The sequence below is a fragment of the Ciconia boyciana genome, chromosome 1 (assembly GCF_034638445.1).
Source record: "Ciconia boyciana chromosome 1, ASM3463844v1, whole genome shotgun sequence".
Taxonomy (NCBI): domain Eukaryota; kingdom Metazoa; phylum Chordata; class Aves; order Ciconiiformes; family Ciconiidae; genus Ciconia; species Ciconia boyciana.
The window spans coordinates 11,962,548-11,978,020 of NC_132934.1; the positions used below are offsets into that span (position 1 = coordinate 11,962,548).

At 37.2% G+C, this 15,473-nt stretch overlaps 1 protein-coding gene across 2 annotated transcripts in view; it reads left to right on the forward strand.

Moving 5' to 3' along the window:
- HGF (hepatocyte growth factor) overlaps nucleotides 1–15,473 on the forward strand; it is a 62,248-nt gene that overhangs the window by 1,383 nt on the left and 45,392 nt on the right. For both annotated transcript variants that reach the window (XM_072858501.1, XM_072858508.1), the window contains exon 2: nucleotides 11,050–11,215. In XM_072858501.1, coding sequence (XP_072714602.1) covers nucleotides 11,050–11,215 — 166 coding nt within the window. The remainder of the gene's footprint in view (nucleotides 1–11,049; nucleotides 11,216–15,473) is intronic.

Consider the following 15,473-nt stretch of genomic DNA (forward strand, 5'->3'; position numbering starts at 1 on the left):
GGTTTCCAAGACATAACTACATTTTCTAGTTTAAAAAAATAAATATTTTGAAATAGGATTTCAAAGTGGAATATTTTGTGATCTGAGTGGGCAAGTCAAAAACAGACTGGCAGCATCACGTGCAGTAAAACCTGTCATTTTTCCCCTGCAGTAAGAGTGTGGTTCTGTAGGATGCTGAACATCTCACCAGAGCTTCTGTGCTCAGTCTGCTCAGTGACGATTCTGTTTTTGTGGGCATTCTTAGCAGGTGACACAGAGATACAAGCACTATGCTACCACACTTTTCTGAACTCCTTTTCCATGTACATAGCAATTTCCATTCTATGGACATGTGACCTCTCTGAAAAGTGATGACTAGAGCTGGTTAGGAATTTTCTGAGGAAATGTTTTTGTTTTTTTTTTACTGGAAAATGCTGACCCATCAAAACTTTTCACTAAAATAATTCCTTTTAAACAGAAACTTTCTTTGGCTTGGTTCCCCCAAATCAAATGAAAGAGAAATTTGCAGCAGGAGACATTCACAATAGCTTGTGGTACCTGCTGTTGAAAAACCCTCACCTGTGAAGGAAACTCATCAACTGATGGGCTAGTTTGAAAAAAAAGCAGAATAAACACCCCCCCCCCAACTTTATTCCATGGGGTAAAGATACAGAAACTGGTGTACAGCCAAGTTCATAAGAAGCTAGGTCATGTTTGCTCTTGATAGTCAGGATGCTTTTCTTGAATGAGAGAAAGTCCTTGTTCTCCCTGACTGTAGGCTCTTAGCGCTGGTCTGGAGTTTACCAAGCTCAATGCATATTTAATCTATCTAATATTCCAACAGAAGAGATTGAAAGACAGCCTCAGTACTGCCAGTATGAGTAGGCTGATGAAGAGGGTTGTGCCCTAACCAATGGGCTCTCCAGTTTAGGAGTGCATGTTTCATCTTGATGTGGAGGAAAATTAAATTTCCAAAACTTCAGAATTTTTCACAGAGTAAAACTTGTTTTCTGGCCAACTTTCATAGTGACAGTTTCTTGGCAACCCTCCCTTTCTTAACTTTCCTCCCCCACCCGCCTTAATATTAATCAATCCTATTGTTTGCCTTATGGGCAAGAAAGAGGACTTTTACCACACGCTGCCATTGTGCTTACCTTGCTTTTTAAAAGTATATGATCTTCAACAAAAGTGTCTGGGTTTTTACAATGTAGGCAAGGGGAAGTTGTGCCATTCCTTTCTGGAAATATATTGGTTCCTTTCTAAACATACATGGTATCTTTGTACAGGATGTTGAATTCTTTTAACTGGGATGTTTTTAAGAAAGGTTAATATTTGCCTACATATTTATTATTTTCATATATGAAAAACAAGCTAAGTGATGAAAACAGAATTTAAAAATAGGAATAAAAAAAAGTCTTTTGGTAATGCATATCCATACTTTTGTTATTGCTGTTCGGTCAAAGCTGATTTTAAATGTACGTAATGATAAGTGTTATTTCTTTTGTGAATGGATCTTTTAGGTTTGGAATCCCATGCCTTAAGTTCTGTGCGAAGACAATGTCCTGTGTTACCAAGGTTGCTGACTAATACATTTGGGTTATATTAAAGCATAAAGAAAAAGAAGGGTGAAGAAAACACTGAGAAATTTTCATGTCAGCAAGCTGTCCACACTATCAGTTTCTGAGTTTCTTTTTAATATATAAAAGATAAGACGGGGATTGGTGAAAGATAAATGTGCAAGATTCCTATAGACTACTTGCCTAGTCATTATCAATATCCTGTAAGTCTCTGTCACTTGCACAAATAAATTAATCTGTAGCTAATAACTTTATCAGGGAGTTTTCTTCCTTGTTCAGATATTCTTATTATTCAGTACTCTTAGACAGTATCTCTTTAATAATGTTAATCTAGTGAAACTAAAAATTACTTTTTAATCAAAGCAAAAAGTAGATTGGTATATTGCAAAAGAGTGAATGTTAAAGATTTATTTAAATTGAAGATATATTTTTCTGGGAAAAGACTGTCAGCCAAGTGTATTTATTCTCAGCACTTTCTGCAGTTTGGATGATCTGAAGCAGTTGCTAATGAAGATGTGGGAGTTGCACTTAGTTCCTACAAATAACTATTGCTTAAAAAAAAAAAAAAATCCCATAGCCATAATCGATGTATGGATGTTGTGTATTCCTGTGGTCTGCATAGCTAAGTATATTTTAAAAATTTAACATGATTTATACTTCCCCATCCCAGCTGTAGATAATCATTATACTATATACTGTCAACAAAGCGAAATGATACTCTGCCAGTTGGAAGACTGTGTTCCTTCTGTTTAATGGAATCCTTTTGGTGCTCAGTGCCAGGGGCTGCTTGTTTTGCTCTCACATGTAATACAGCACTTACCCTGCTTAACAGATTTTCTGTTTCTATTAATGCCATTTTCATAAGCAACATAGCAGGAGAATATAGAGTTGAAAGACACGAGATTAAAATGTTGCATAAAACTCTGGAAAATTGTACACTGAAGTCAAGCAAAGGAAAGCCTCTTATTGGAGGAGCTCATCTGTCATTATTGTAATACTTCAACTGAGGCCAGGGTTGGAAGGGAAATGTGCAGTCTCCCTCAGAGAGCGTAATATCTGCCCCTTGGATCTTTAAGCTGAACATTAGTTTGCCACTTAAGCATTTCAAACTTTTCAAGGAGATTTGAAAGCAGGATAACTGGGCCTCTTGATGGGTAAAAGCTTGATGTGGAGAGGAGAGGGTTGCCCTGAACATTTTGCAATTACTTGTACTGGATGAGTGTTGGAATTTCACTTTCTTCCCATCAGCGTTGAGGTGGAGGGTTGAAGGGCAGAGGCTACAAGGTAGCATGGAGGTGAGAAAGGATTGATCCTAGAGGTGAGAAAGGATTGATCTCCACGCTTGCTTGGGAAGCATGAATAGTAGGAGAATTAGCATGATGTGAGCAATGTTTGTCCCTTGCAGTGGGGAAGTAAGGGAACTACAAAGAACTGGGAAGGAGTGAGGACATCCTCGCCATTACCCCATCTTTTTTCTGTAGGTTTTTTTGGCAGTGCCCTTAGAGGATAATAGAGCTGTTCCCGAACATAGTTAGTACCTACACGTAAAGCAGCGCTGCGGCGAAGCAGAGCTGGGAACACACTCCAGATTAGTCAGATGTGTTGGCAAAATCTAGCTGCAGGAGTGTTCAATGGCTTGTGGGCCTCCACCCATGTGCTGTCTGATGAGCCTGGCCATGCCTGGCAGTCCTTGGTGCTGCTGGCCCAGCTGGGGACTGGCTGCTCCCTCCGTCTCCCCTCAGCTCCAGCCCTTCCTACGACTCCCAGCCTTGGCCGGCAGCACTATTTTTATGTATACAACATGCAGCAAGGCTCTCATCACTCCTCACAGGGGCTGTTTTGCTGCCCTCAGCAGTCCATCACTCTTTGCTTTGCCCAAATCCCTGCCTTGCCTGCTTGTGCTTTTCCCTTTACCCCCAACTCCATGCCCAGATGTCCTCAGCGGTGGCTGGGACTCCGTCACAAAAGAAGTGCGCAATGTGCTGGATGCCTCGGAGGAGACACCAAACGCTTGTAAAGATTATGGAATGCAATGCAAAATGGTGGGGATTTAATTCTTGTGTAAAATGCATAAGAAGACAAATCTTAGAAGGGAAAATCCTCTCAGTAATTTAGCCAGAGTTTAGATACAGCAAGTCAGAGTACAAACTGCAGAACATTTGTTTCTGCCAATGGGTCCCTGCATCCTGCTGAGCAGATAACCTTTTCTTGGAAGAAAAAGAGCTGTCCTTTTGCATCTACCATCCAATTTTAGAATATACTATCAATTGTTAGCATTATCCGTAGCTTCTTGAGCTTTCACGCTGACTATAGGAGAGGGTTACAAAGGCAGAATTTAGCATAAACATGAAGTTGGGTTCCAAGTAACATGGCAATCTTTGCAGCTGCTAATAAGGGGTATGTGTGCATGGGTGTGTGTGTGAGTGGTAATAGGCAATGTAAAGCCAAAAAGAAATATCTTTTTGCATTTCCTGAATCTGCTCAACAACTAGACTGAAAGCCAATGTAAAAATAAGGAAAAAATTATCTCTATATTATATAGCTATATTTCAAACTACTTTCTAAAAATTGTAGATTTTTTTCCATGATGGCTCTTTTGCCAAGAAAATAAATTTCAGAAGTTAAAATAGTCATATCATCCTCCGGATACCTTTCTGAGAAACTTTAATTGTGACAAGCTAGAGATGCTTCCTCGGACAGCTGGTTTTATTTTGGTGACTTTCCATCTATACAGTTGACTGCAGTTTTTATGGGTATGGTTGGTAAACTTCTTTCATGCTAAATTATTGTTTTACATAAATAACTGCATTAAACTTAATCTGGCATCTAAGTTTGTTCAATCTACAAAGTTCTTTCTTGGGCACATTTCAGAAGTGTTTCAGTTTCTCATTATGTTGGTCTTTCTTTGTTTCTTCCTTTCTTTTTTTTTTTTTTCTCCAAATGAGAAGTCATTTGGAAAAGGTGTTCACTTTTTTGCATTCTAGCCAGGAATCTGGACATTTCTGATACTGAAACAGGCATAAGGAGAAGTCAAAGTAAATGAAAGTAAGTTAAAAGTAAGTTAAAAGTGCAGAGCATTAATTCTTTTTATCAAAGTGTCTCTGTTAGGAATTGCTTTAAGAGAGAAAATTGCCTTGAATGTGTTTGTTTAAAAAGTGCTTCCTAACAATTCTCATAGGTAACAATACTTTGATGACCCTGTTAATGATTTTAGTATCAACATTCACCTTTAACATCTTTTCTTTTATTACTGTGACTGTACTGATAACTTAAGCATGTGGTGTCTGAAACCATTTAATAACATCTACTTTCACCATCTGGTCAAGTTTTGTGGGTTTTTTTTCTTAATGAAACCAGTATATTTATGCTGTCATACTGGGGCCTGCACCAATATGCAATTTACCCTTGATGTTTTCTATCCTTTGAAAAGCATTGTCTTGGAAATACGTTACTGAATTTAATTAAAGTATCCCTTGAACCATGTTTTATAGACAAGTTAAACACCTCACTGCATTTATATACTGTTCTTCAACCAAAGTATGCTGAGAACTGTTGCTTTATTTCAAACCCTACGCATTGATTTTTCTTCTTACACAAGCTTTGCCAAATGCAATTTTATGCATATAATTGAACATACTTTATTTTTAATTTTCATATTAAATTGTCACTATTTATACTGAGATAAGCATTCAGTTTTGATATATCTTCTGAAAAGTGTTGTCTGACACTGTGATAATCCATGGTTTTGCAGATTTTTGCTTTGTACATTTTATTGAGAACTAACATTTGCTTGTTTTTCTCCATTCAGATACATACTTATGAATACATTTGCTTGGGTGTTACCATGCAATTTTTGTTGAGCATGGTGTTCCCTGATAAAATGTTTGCTATGTTTATTGTGTTGAACTGTGCTTTCCTCCATTTATTTCAGATGTGTTTAGGGTTGGGGATTTTTTCTTTTTTTTTTTTTTTTTTTCTTGAAGGTCTTTCATATGATGGTAGATTTCTAATTCACCACCGCCACCTGAAGTTTTAAATCACATGATATTCAGCTCATTTGGGAAATCCAGTTTACTTTGCCTTGCAGTGATGATTGTTTGCAAAATTAATAGCTAATCTCATTTTGACATTCTGACCTGGTTATCAATTATAACACAAATAATTCAATCTCTAATTAGTCCATCTGTTAACTGCTCAAGGCCACGTGACTTCATTTCATTACAAACATGATGCAAAATATTAAACAGAGGTCTAAAATGCCAATTGATACTAAAGAAAGGAACTATGTCTCTTACATTTCTGAAATAATTGTGTCACTTTATATGACCATTTTTCTTCACTGGAATATATTTTGAATCTTCAACTTCTCTGAGCTTCCTATACAGTGTGTGGACAATTTCCCTCTTTTTAATTTTTCTCCCCAGTGCCACCTTATTTTGTATTTCATTGCTCTATTTGGAAGGACTGCAGTTGATTCCTGCAGTTCTCTGACAGCATCCGCCAGCTTAAGGAATTTAGGTATCTTAATTTTCTTGATTTTTTTTTTCCCCCAAAGATTTAGTTTCTCTCTGACATCTGACAAACATAATGAACAGCAGTGCTGTTATATGACTCTCCACATTTTTTTCAAAACTGAAAATTATAAAAGGTCTTTTTTCCATCCACAGTATGAAGACCTGTATCCAACTTACTTACATCAATAACTATGATAACACACACAAAAAAATTTCATTACCCCACACAGTTGAAAGTTTAGCACAACAAAGCAAATAACTACTTACTAAAATGCTGAAGTTCTGCAAGTGTAAACAAACAGAATAAGGAAATAAAACTCCATACCAAACCATCAAGATTTCATTAAGAATCTTGATTTAAACACAAACCTTTAATTTAAATGTATTTATCTTCTCATTGGGAAAATTTGGTGTTGAGATTTTATGTGTTTGTTCTGTATAATAAAGTGGGATGCAAAATTAGAAAGAAATGAAAGGAATGAGGCTTCTCACATTATCACAAGATTCCATGATGTGGTTCTTTAAGAAAGCACTAACTAATGCATAGACTAGAGTGAAACTTGGAAACCCTGGAAGCTGACATGCCAAATGCATCATAACTCCTGTTTAATAAAAGCTTTGTAGAGTCTATGGCAAGTCCAAAAAAGTAGAGGTTTTTCTAGGGAGGACCAGCCAGTATGCTCCAGTTGTACTCTATAAGGCTATAACTCCGAAGCCTAATTGTACATCTATATTAGAAAAAGCTGGACTGGCGGAGGAAGGAGAAAGGGATTACCAATTAGGTAGATGAAGTCAGATAATTTCATTGTAAAATATTGCCGTAGACAATACAAGTAGTGTTTTGATCTCATTATAATGGACAAAGGTGATCTTGAGGCCTGTTGATGTCCTGTATGCTATTTTGATTACCAAAACAATGGTATCATATTTGCTATATTAGTCTTTTATTACTAAACAGATAATGCAAAACCAAATCTTTTTGGGGTCAGACTAAGACCTGAGAGTCTGAAACTTGACTTGCTTAGGTATTTGAACTCTAAATGGCCTGAAACTAGATTTATACTGAATTTCTTGGCTCTCATGTAGCTCAGTATCATACCTATTGTTTTCTGCAAGGTGTGAATTTTTAATTGAGATATAGAACATAATCAGGTAGTTTCAGGACTAAGTGGTGTGATGGTGTGGGAGTCCAAAGCCCTTTTTGGTGTGGGACACAGGGCCAGAAGAGAAAAAGGAAGTTACTTTGCTGCCATTTTCCCCTTAGCCCAATGATTAGAATATATCTGGAGAGCAGGAGAGATCAAAATACAAACACCTTTGCTGATTCAAACCTATTTATCTTGTTAATCAAGAAAATGTCTTAATTTCTATGATATTGAATATTATGGCATCCATTACTCCCAGTACTTGCTGTTTTACTTCTATTTCTATTTTGTATAAATATAATTAAAATTGCAGTTAAGTAGGTTCTAGAATACAGATACTGCAATCTCCTAGTGAGTTTTCTCACTAAAATGCTGCAGAATGATAATTTTCTTTATCTCTGATTATTGATCTGGCATGGACTGGAACTACTCCAAGAAAAATATTGTTGGAAATCCTTTCCCCCAGATGCTCTATAGTTTGAGCAGTCTCAGTTAATGCTTCATATCTTAATGAGAATATTATGCAGAAACCTCATATGAAAAAGGTAGCAAGGGAACCCAAAGTTGAGTTCTTGTAGCTCCCAGGGAAATGTTTTTCACTGTGAGGAACGTTTTTTCTCCAATAAATATTTAAAGCATTTTATGAAAATGGAAGAGCTCCAGCAGGGAGACTGTGGAAATCCCAGATGAGATTATGGAGTACTTGTTCAGTGCTGCATCCTACTAGAGCAAATGTGGTAGTTCCCATTTCCTTGGGCACTGGCTGAGCTCTTCTTTTTTCTGTTCAACCAAGGTTGCTATCATGTTAAGAAATAGAAAGAGGCACCACCCTCACCTTTTTGAGGAATTTTTTAAGTCAACTGAAGAAATATTTTTAGTTAGTTATTGTTTCTGTTGAAGAAAAAAATGTTGATTCATATTTGACTGGATTCTTTTGTGTTTGAATCAGCTGCTATTATTTTCAAATTTAAGTGGAATGTCAGACTTCCTTAGAATATGATATTCAACTACAAGAAACATCAGAAGACATGGCCCACAAAATAAGCAAAAGTCCCGATTAATCAAAGTTTAGGAAACTGAAATGAATGGCAATCACAAATTAGGAACATTAGTTATAGCATATTGCATGATAACCTTTAATATAGAACATTTCTAGGGCACTGTTTTATTTAAGATTTTAATAATAAATGCACCTAATTTGAAGTAAAAAAGTTCAATTGTTTTTATTTATTTTGTTGTCAGAGTTGTAAAAGTAATGCTTTGCATTATTCTGACGGTTCTAACAGTCACACCACAGATGTATTTGGCCCTCTGTCTTTTGGATTATAAGCAAGTCATAGAATGTTGTTGTTTGAAAGCTAAAGTAAATCAGGCTGTTATGAATTGCTAAATAAAAGATCAGACCCATAATCCTCTTTGGACAACTGCTAGGAAAAGAAGAAAATAAAAAGCACAACTGTGAACCACGTTTTTCAGGCAGAACAGGATTTCTTGATTTTTTTAATCATGTTCTTGCATGCTAGCTGGTGAGTTTAAGAAGCTGTTATCATCGAGAATTAAGATAATGACACTTATCAGTAGATGGGAAATGTTAGCATCAGGAACTGAAAGAAAATACTTTGATATTTCTGTACAGATTATTATCTCCATTTGACATAAAAGTCTTGGCTGAGACAACGTAGAACTAACAAATACATCTTTTAAGATAATAGTTTGAGAAATTTACCACAAAAGCTTGGTAGAAGACTTGGTTTTCTGTGATTGTCTTAAAGAGCAGATGCAATCCTTTTTGCAGCACTTTGTCTCTGTCACAGGTACAGCAAAAAATAAAGCAGCTTCAGTGTAGACACAATGGCTTCCAGTAACAGGGTGCTGATACTTAAGGCAAGAGTGTCCTCACAGCATTTCCCTAAACATTCATTTTGGGTGCATGTGCACTGTGCAAATACAAGCTGAAAATGCTTAAGAGAGCTGATATGAGTCCCTAACAGAGCACCAAAACTATTAACATTTGACCTTTTCGTCAAAAGCTTCTTCATATAATAATAACAGGGATTTGGAGGTAAATAATTTTTTTTTCTGAAAACGTTTGTAGTTGGAATTAAAATTGTGAGCTATTAGGTGCAGGGGGATAGCATAGTTCACCTTCAGCAGTTCAAAAAGAAGGAGAGTAGGATGGGGTGAAGATTATTTTATAGGGACATTGCAGCAGAGATATTCTACTCCTTTGATTTTCTTTTTTTAAGAGGCTGAAGCTTGATGAAAGCTAATTTAAATGTCTTTGGTGTATTTTTAGGTGTCTTAGGGATAACTCACCACTGAGAGGTGTGATTTAGCTGAATCCAGTGAAAAATGTGAGCTCACTTAATGATCAGGATGAAAGTTCTGTAAAGGGGACACCCTTAAGCCCTCTTTGGCTTTACAATATGTGGAGTTGTCAGTAACTCAGCTATTGCAATTTACAGAGTTATTCTGACCTTCTGTACAGAGTGCACCAAGCAAAAATTTACTGACCTAAGTGCACTCTGCACTTGCATGAGGCATTATCTATTCAGGATAGCAGAGCACTAGGCTGAGGTTTCATATATTTGAAAGACTCTGGCAAAATTTAATAAATTGATCCTGAGCATTCGTGTTCTATCATTGTTGCAGATTCTGTAGAGAAAAATGAAAGGACAGCTGTGAAAACAGTTATATGGAAAAAAGTTATGAAAAATGCTCTTACCTACTTTGTAAATTAAGGAGGGATTCATTCACCTAACCTTACCTGGATTAGCCATCTAATCCAAAAATATCATCTGGGATCATTGAGTGAAATAAGAGAAAGAGATCCAAAGGGCAATTTGTCCTCCCTATGCTACTCATCTGTCAGAACAGGGAAAAACACTCTCCAGAGGTACTCATCTGCCTTCACTGACGATGGAGCAGCCTACACTGGCAGACTGGTTTCTATGAAAAAAAATTATATACATACATATTGGGAAAATTGTGGGTTTTTCTTGCAAAACTCAAAGACTTTTACTCTTGCACTTTAGCCAAACATGTCTAGCCAATCTTCCCTGCTCTGTTTTATACTCTTTCCTCTGGGCCTTTCAACAGAGACGTGGAAACCAGATCAGTGCGGTCCTTTTTGCAGAAATCTTTGCAGCAGTGCAGACTATTTCCATGCTATGGCCTCTGCCTCCCCTCATTTTCTTTTCTGTAGGCTAACAACTCTAATTCAGTCACACCTAAACTGGACACAACACTCACACTGACTCTGCACTGGAGCAGAGGGAGGACAAATGATTATTTTGTGTCACTTCCAGGCTCCACTTCTTTTCACAACTTGTGATGAAAAGTTTGCTGTTTTAAGAACAGTTTATCACATTCGGATCGTGATTCTCTATAACATTTATATTCTTTTCCTTCTGATTGTAACTACACTCTGTCCATCCAAAAAAGACCTTTGTTCATCTTTTTCACTTGAGTTTTTCATGGAAATATTTGTAAGATCTCAAATTATTATTATCAGGCATATTTTGGGGGTTCTGAAAAAATTTTACGAAGGTTGAAAAACTTTCCTCTTTCCCTTTTCTAGCATTATGCAAGTCTTTATTTGAAATCAATTTTGCTATAATTCCTACCATTCCTGTTTTTAAGAATGGAGATCACCATCTAAAATAATAAATTCTTCTCAAGTATCTGCTTGTACCTTATTTTTGTGAATTTCTTTATGCTTTCAGTACCAGTGTTCCTATAATTCCTAATAAATGTTATTCATATCTAATGCCATCTTTAATCTCAGCACTCTTCTTTACAATGTTTTTTTTTTCTTCTTTGCTTCTTCCTTAGAGGGTAAAGGAAAAAGGAGGAATCCTCTTCATGACTTCAAAAAAACAGGAGAGTTGATGCTCATTAAAGTAAACAAAACACTGGAAGTAAAAACCAAGCTGTTAAATACCACTGAGCAATGTGCCAAGAGATGCATCAGGAACAAAGGCCTTTCATTCACTTGCAAGTAAGTTATGTACCTCTATTTTTTTTCCTAATGGTATCTATATAATACTCTTTGGCCAAAGGTCTGTCTGTAATTGTCATCAGTGGTAGCTTGTACTGAGGCCAACCTAAAGATTGTGCTTTTCTGATTTCCATGATCTTGTTCTACCTGTCCAGAGAGTGACAGTCTTTTCTGAAGCTTTATCTGAGTTGTTCTGTCTCCTCAGCTTGTCCAATCTGTAATCTTTTCCATAACATAGGTGAAAAAATGTACTCATATTAAGATGTGGATGACTTGTGCTGCACTGTAGTGTTCAGTGAACATTTCTGAGATTTTTATGTCTCTTATAAAATGGTTGTTGTCACACATCACAGCTGCAGTATTTCAGCACCACTTCAGACCATATTCTGTCTTCATTCTTTGCACATTACTCCTACTGAAATCAATGGGAACCTCACACATGGAACACAGATACATGCGCTGCTGAAGTTCACTGGCAAGTACTACGAATCTGATCCAATGGAATTGAACCTTCTGGGCTGCACAATCACTACAAGTATATGATAGCTATTCTTCAGCATCTGCTGTCTCTTCAAAACACATCATGCAGCTGATTGCTTGTCTGCCTTGTACATATTCTCTACTATTTTTTGGAACAAATCACTATTATTCTTCCCATGTATTAGACTTAAATTATCCCCCTGGCCTCTCTTAGTCTAGACCATTAGCAATAAATGAAAGAACATGAACGCAAGAGAATCTTGGAGAGAATGGATGACTTCTGTATTGGTGAGTACTGGGCTAAATGTGAGCCTGATCTTGAAACATAAAAAAGTTTTGACAATCACTACAAATGGAAGCTAGGCCAAATGTGATAACAAAAGCTCTTCTTTGGCAGAAAAGATCCTCAGATGTAATTTAATCCTTCTTTAAGCCTTTAATTCCAGTGTTGTAAGATCTAGTTTGTGTTGTTTTGTACTTTGTCTGTTTATATATGTAAACAATGAGCAGACTTTACTTATTTCTGTTAGAAAATTTTTCAAAGCACTAATGTTTTTCACATGGTTCAAGCCACTGCTTTTCCTATTGGCAGAGCTTCCACTGATATCATAGCCAAGTGGATCAGGTTGTATTCAGTACAGCAAGAGATCCCTGAGTTCTGATGGTCAGCAGTGAGGAGTATTATAAAATTAGGTTTCAAAGCACAAAAGAAATCTGAATGATGCCAAACAAACAACAATTCTGTATTCCAACATCTGCTTAGGAAAATTGTCTCAAGCTAGCTGTAGCTGTTCTAGCTGGTATGTTTTATGTTCTGAAAATAAAAAGTAGGTTAATATATTTGTTGATTCTATTTCACATGAATAATAATCCAGAATCTCTCTGAATTTTTATTACTTTCTCTTTTGTGAAGAATTTCTTCTATTGGGACAGTGTCTGATGGATTCATTAAGGGTCAAATTCTCTCTGCAGTAGTCAGTCATAAAGCAACATAGAGGAGCCATGAGGGACTTTGAGAACACAGCTTGGAAGAATCCTACTCACAGATAGCAGAATTGCAATCAGTCATGTAACTATTTTGCTCTGCAGATGAAAAAGAATTTCAAATCTGACTAATTATGTTCTGAATTTGCAATTTTCCCCCACACTTCTTTAGCAAGGAAGGCTAGCAGCACAGGTGTAGGTGGTTAGGTCTTGCCTGTGCTACCACTATGCAGCAGAGCAAGAGGGATTTTCTGTATCTGGGAACATTCTTGTGGTTTCCCATTTGGCCCCAGATGAGTCCTGTTGTAGTGTGCATAGTTCTTTGATGCTACTGTAAACACATATTTGACATGTGTTCCCTTTTAAAGGAATCAGTGATTACTAATGTTTCCCTTGTATTCCTAGGATCCTCAGTCTTCAACTTCATACCAGCATATGGTTACTACAAGGTGAAATTTGTTGCCAACTTAAATTAAAACCAATTAGTTTACTGGTTGCTGTGGGAGCGTTCTAAAATAAGAAGAGAAGTAACAAGAAGTAACACAAAATGGCATTTTAAACACTTGAAATATAAGACTTAGATTTTCCTTTGTTTATTGACATTTTCATGGCTTCATTCTGATACTCCATGTCCATGCAGTAGTTCTCCATCACTTGGGTCTCAGCAGTGTTGTTTAATTTTCTGGATGCAAACTCAATTTGTTTAAGTATTAAGATAAAATAAAATAGAAATACTTTGTAACATAATTGTGACAATAGCACTAGGAGCAGCAACCCCTGGGTCTGTGCCCTGTGAGGTACACAAGCAGGAAGAGGGTTGGGTTTCTTTTCTGCCAGAAAATGGTAAAGTAGCAGATTCCAGGCACTACAGACTTAAAAAGGATCAGCAACTCCTTATTTTCTGGGGGGGGAAAAAAACCAAAAACCAACTTTTGATTTATTTATGCTAAGTTTCTGTATTACTTGCAAGTAAATTGTGAGTATTATATTTGATAATCATTAATCTTTGCTGGTTTTAACTCTGACACCTTTTTGTTGGAGCTAATACATGTCACTTCTGTTGTGGTTTAGCCCCAGTCGGCAATTAAGTACCACACAGCTGCTTGCTCACCCTCCCCACCCCGGTGGGATGGGGGAGAGAATCGGAAGAGCAAAAGTAAGAAAACTCATGGGTTGAGGTAAGAACAGTTTAATAATTGGAACAACAAAAATAATAATAATAATAAATTGTAATGAGAAGGAAAACAACGAGAGAGACAGAGGAACAAAACCCAAGGGAAAAAAAACCCCAGTGATGCAACCGCTCACCACCCACCAACCGATGCCCAGCCAGTCCCCGAGCAGCCATCGCTACCCCCCGGCCAACTACCCCAGTTTATATACTGGGCATGACACCATATGGTATGGAATAGCCCTTTGGCCAGTTGGGGTCAGCTGTCCTGGCTGTGCCCCCTCCCAGCTTCTTGTGCACCTGGCAGAGCATGGGAAGCTGAAAAGGCCTTCACCAGTGTAGATACCACTTAGCAACAGCCAAAACATCAGTGTGTTATCAACATTATTCTCATAGTAAAATCCAAAACACAGCACTATACCAGCTACTAGGAAGAAAATTAACTCTGTGCCAGCCAAAACCAGGACAACTTCTCAGAACAGACCTTTCCTCTTTTCCCTTGCTATCATGCTTGCACAGATCTTGATAATTTCCAACTGAGTTGCAAGATCCTTATCTAGACTTGTTTATTCTTCATAATGCTATTCCTAAAGTCCCCCATCAAAGTACCCTTTAGATTCACTTACCTTGCCTTTTTGACTTCATAACTCTCTGCATCATTTTCTGCCTTCCCTATCAGCTTTATTAACCTGCTGCTAAGATGTTCTTATTCCTTTGTTTCACCACCATTTGCAGTCCATTACTTCCACTGCTTTCCTGCAGTTATCCTTGCAGCTTTTCCCACTACATTTCTTATGGATGAGAAAAAGATAATACAGTTACTATTTTATTGGCTATGCAGATGACTTCTGCAGACTTGTCTCTTCCTTACATACAAAGCTGTGCCTGTCTTATCCTTTGTTATCTGCTTAATTTCTAGAGTGCCTTTGTATTTACACAGAAAGGGATTCCAGTATAGACCACAGGATTCCAGTATCCGATCAGAAAACCTACTGACTATATCAGGACAAATAGCAACAACAAAAAATATTGTGATCGGCAGTGTCAGTAGAAGAAAGTCCAAGAATTTAATTAAATATGTTGACTTTGGAAGTGTAAAAACCCTCCAGACTTGGGTCCAAGAAAAGATTGTTAGAAACTTTTATGTGCAGAAGTGGCTGAAGCCAAACTGGAAAGAAACCAAAAGGCAACTGAAAGGCAAAAACTGAAAGAAATGTTTGTAAACAGTGCATTCTGCATTCCCACTTTAGGAGGGAGGAGGGGAAAAGAGAATGTAATTGGAAAGGCAGGAAAGGTCAAGGATATTTTTGTGAAGATGGAGTTAGAGGCACTTGGATACGCTCATATTTGAGAACTAGCCAGGAGAGAACAGAAGGCTGAACAAGGGCAGAAGGATGAAGGTTAGCAGGTTGGAAACATTTGGAGTCAACAGAGTAGAGAGAGCAGTTGGATGAAAAATCTGTTTGGTGATGGAAACGATAATGAAGAGGGTGTTTGAAAGAGAGAAGAGTGGGGAGATTGGATAGGATCTTGTAATATTTTTAACTGAAGCCAGCAAGATCTCACACAGAAAAACTTGTACGGCGAAGATCAAAGAGCTTTGAGTTGTGGGATGTAGTGCTC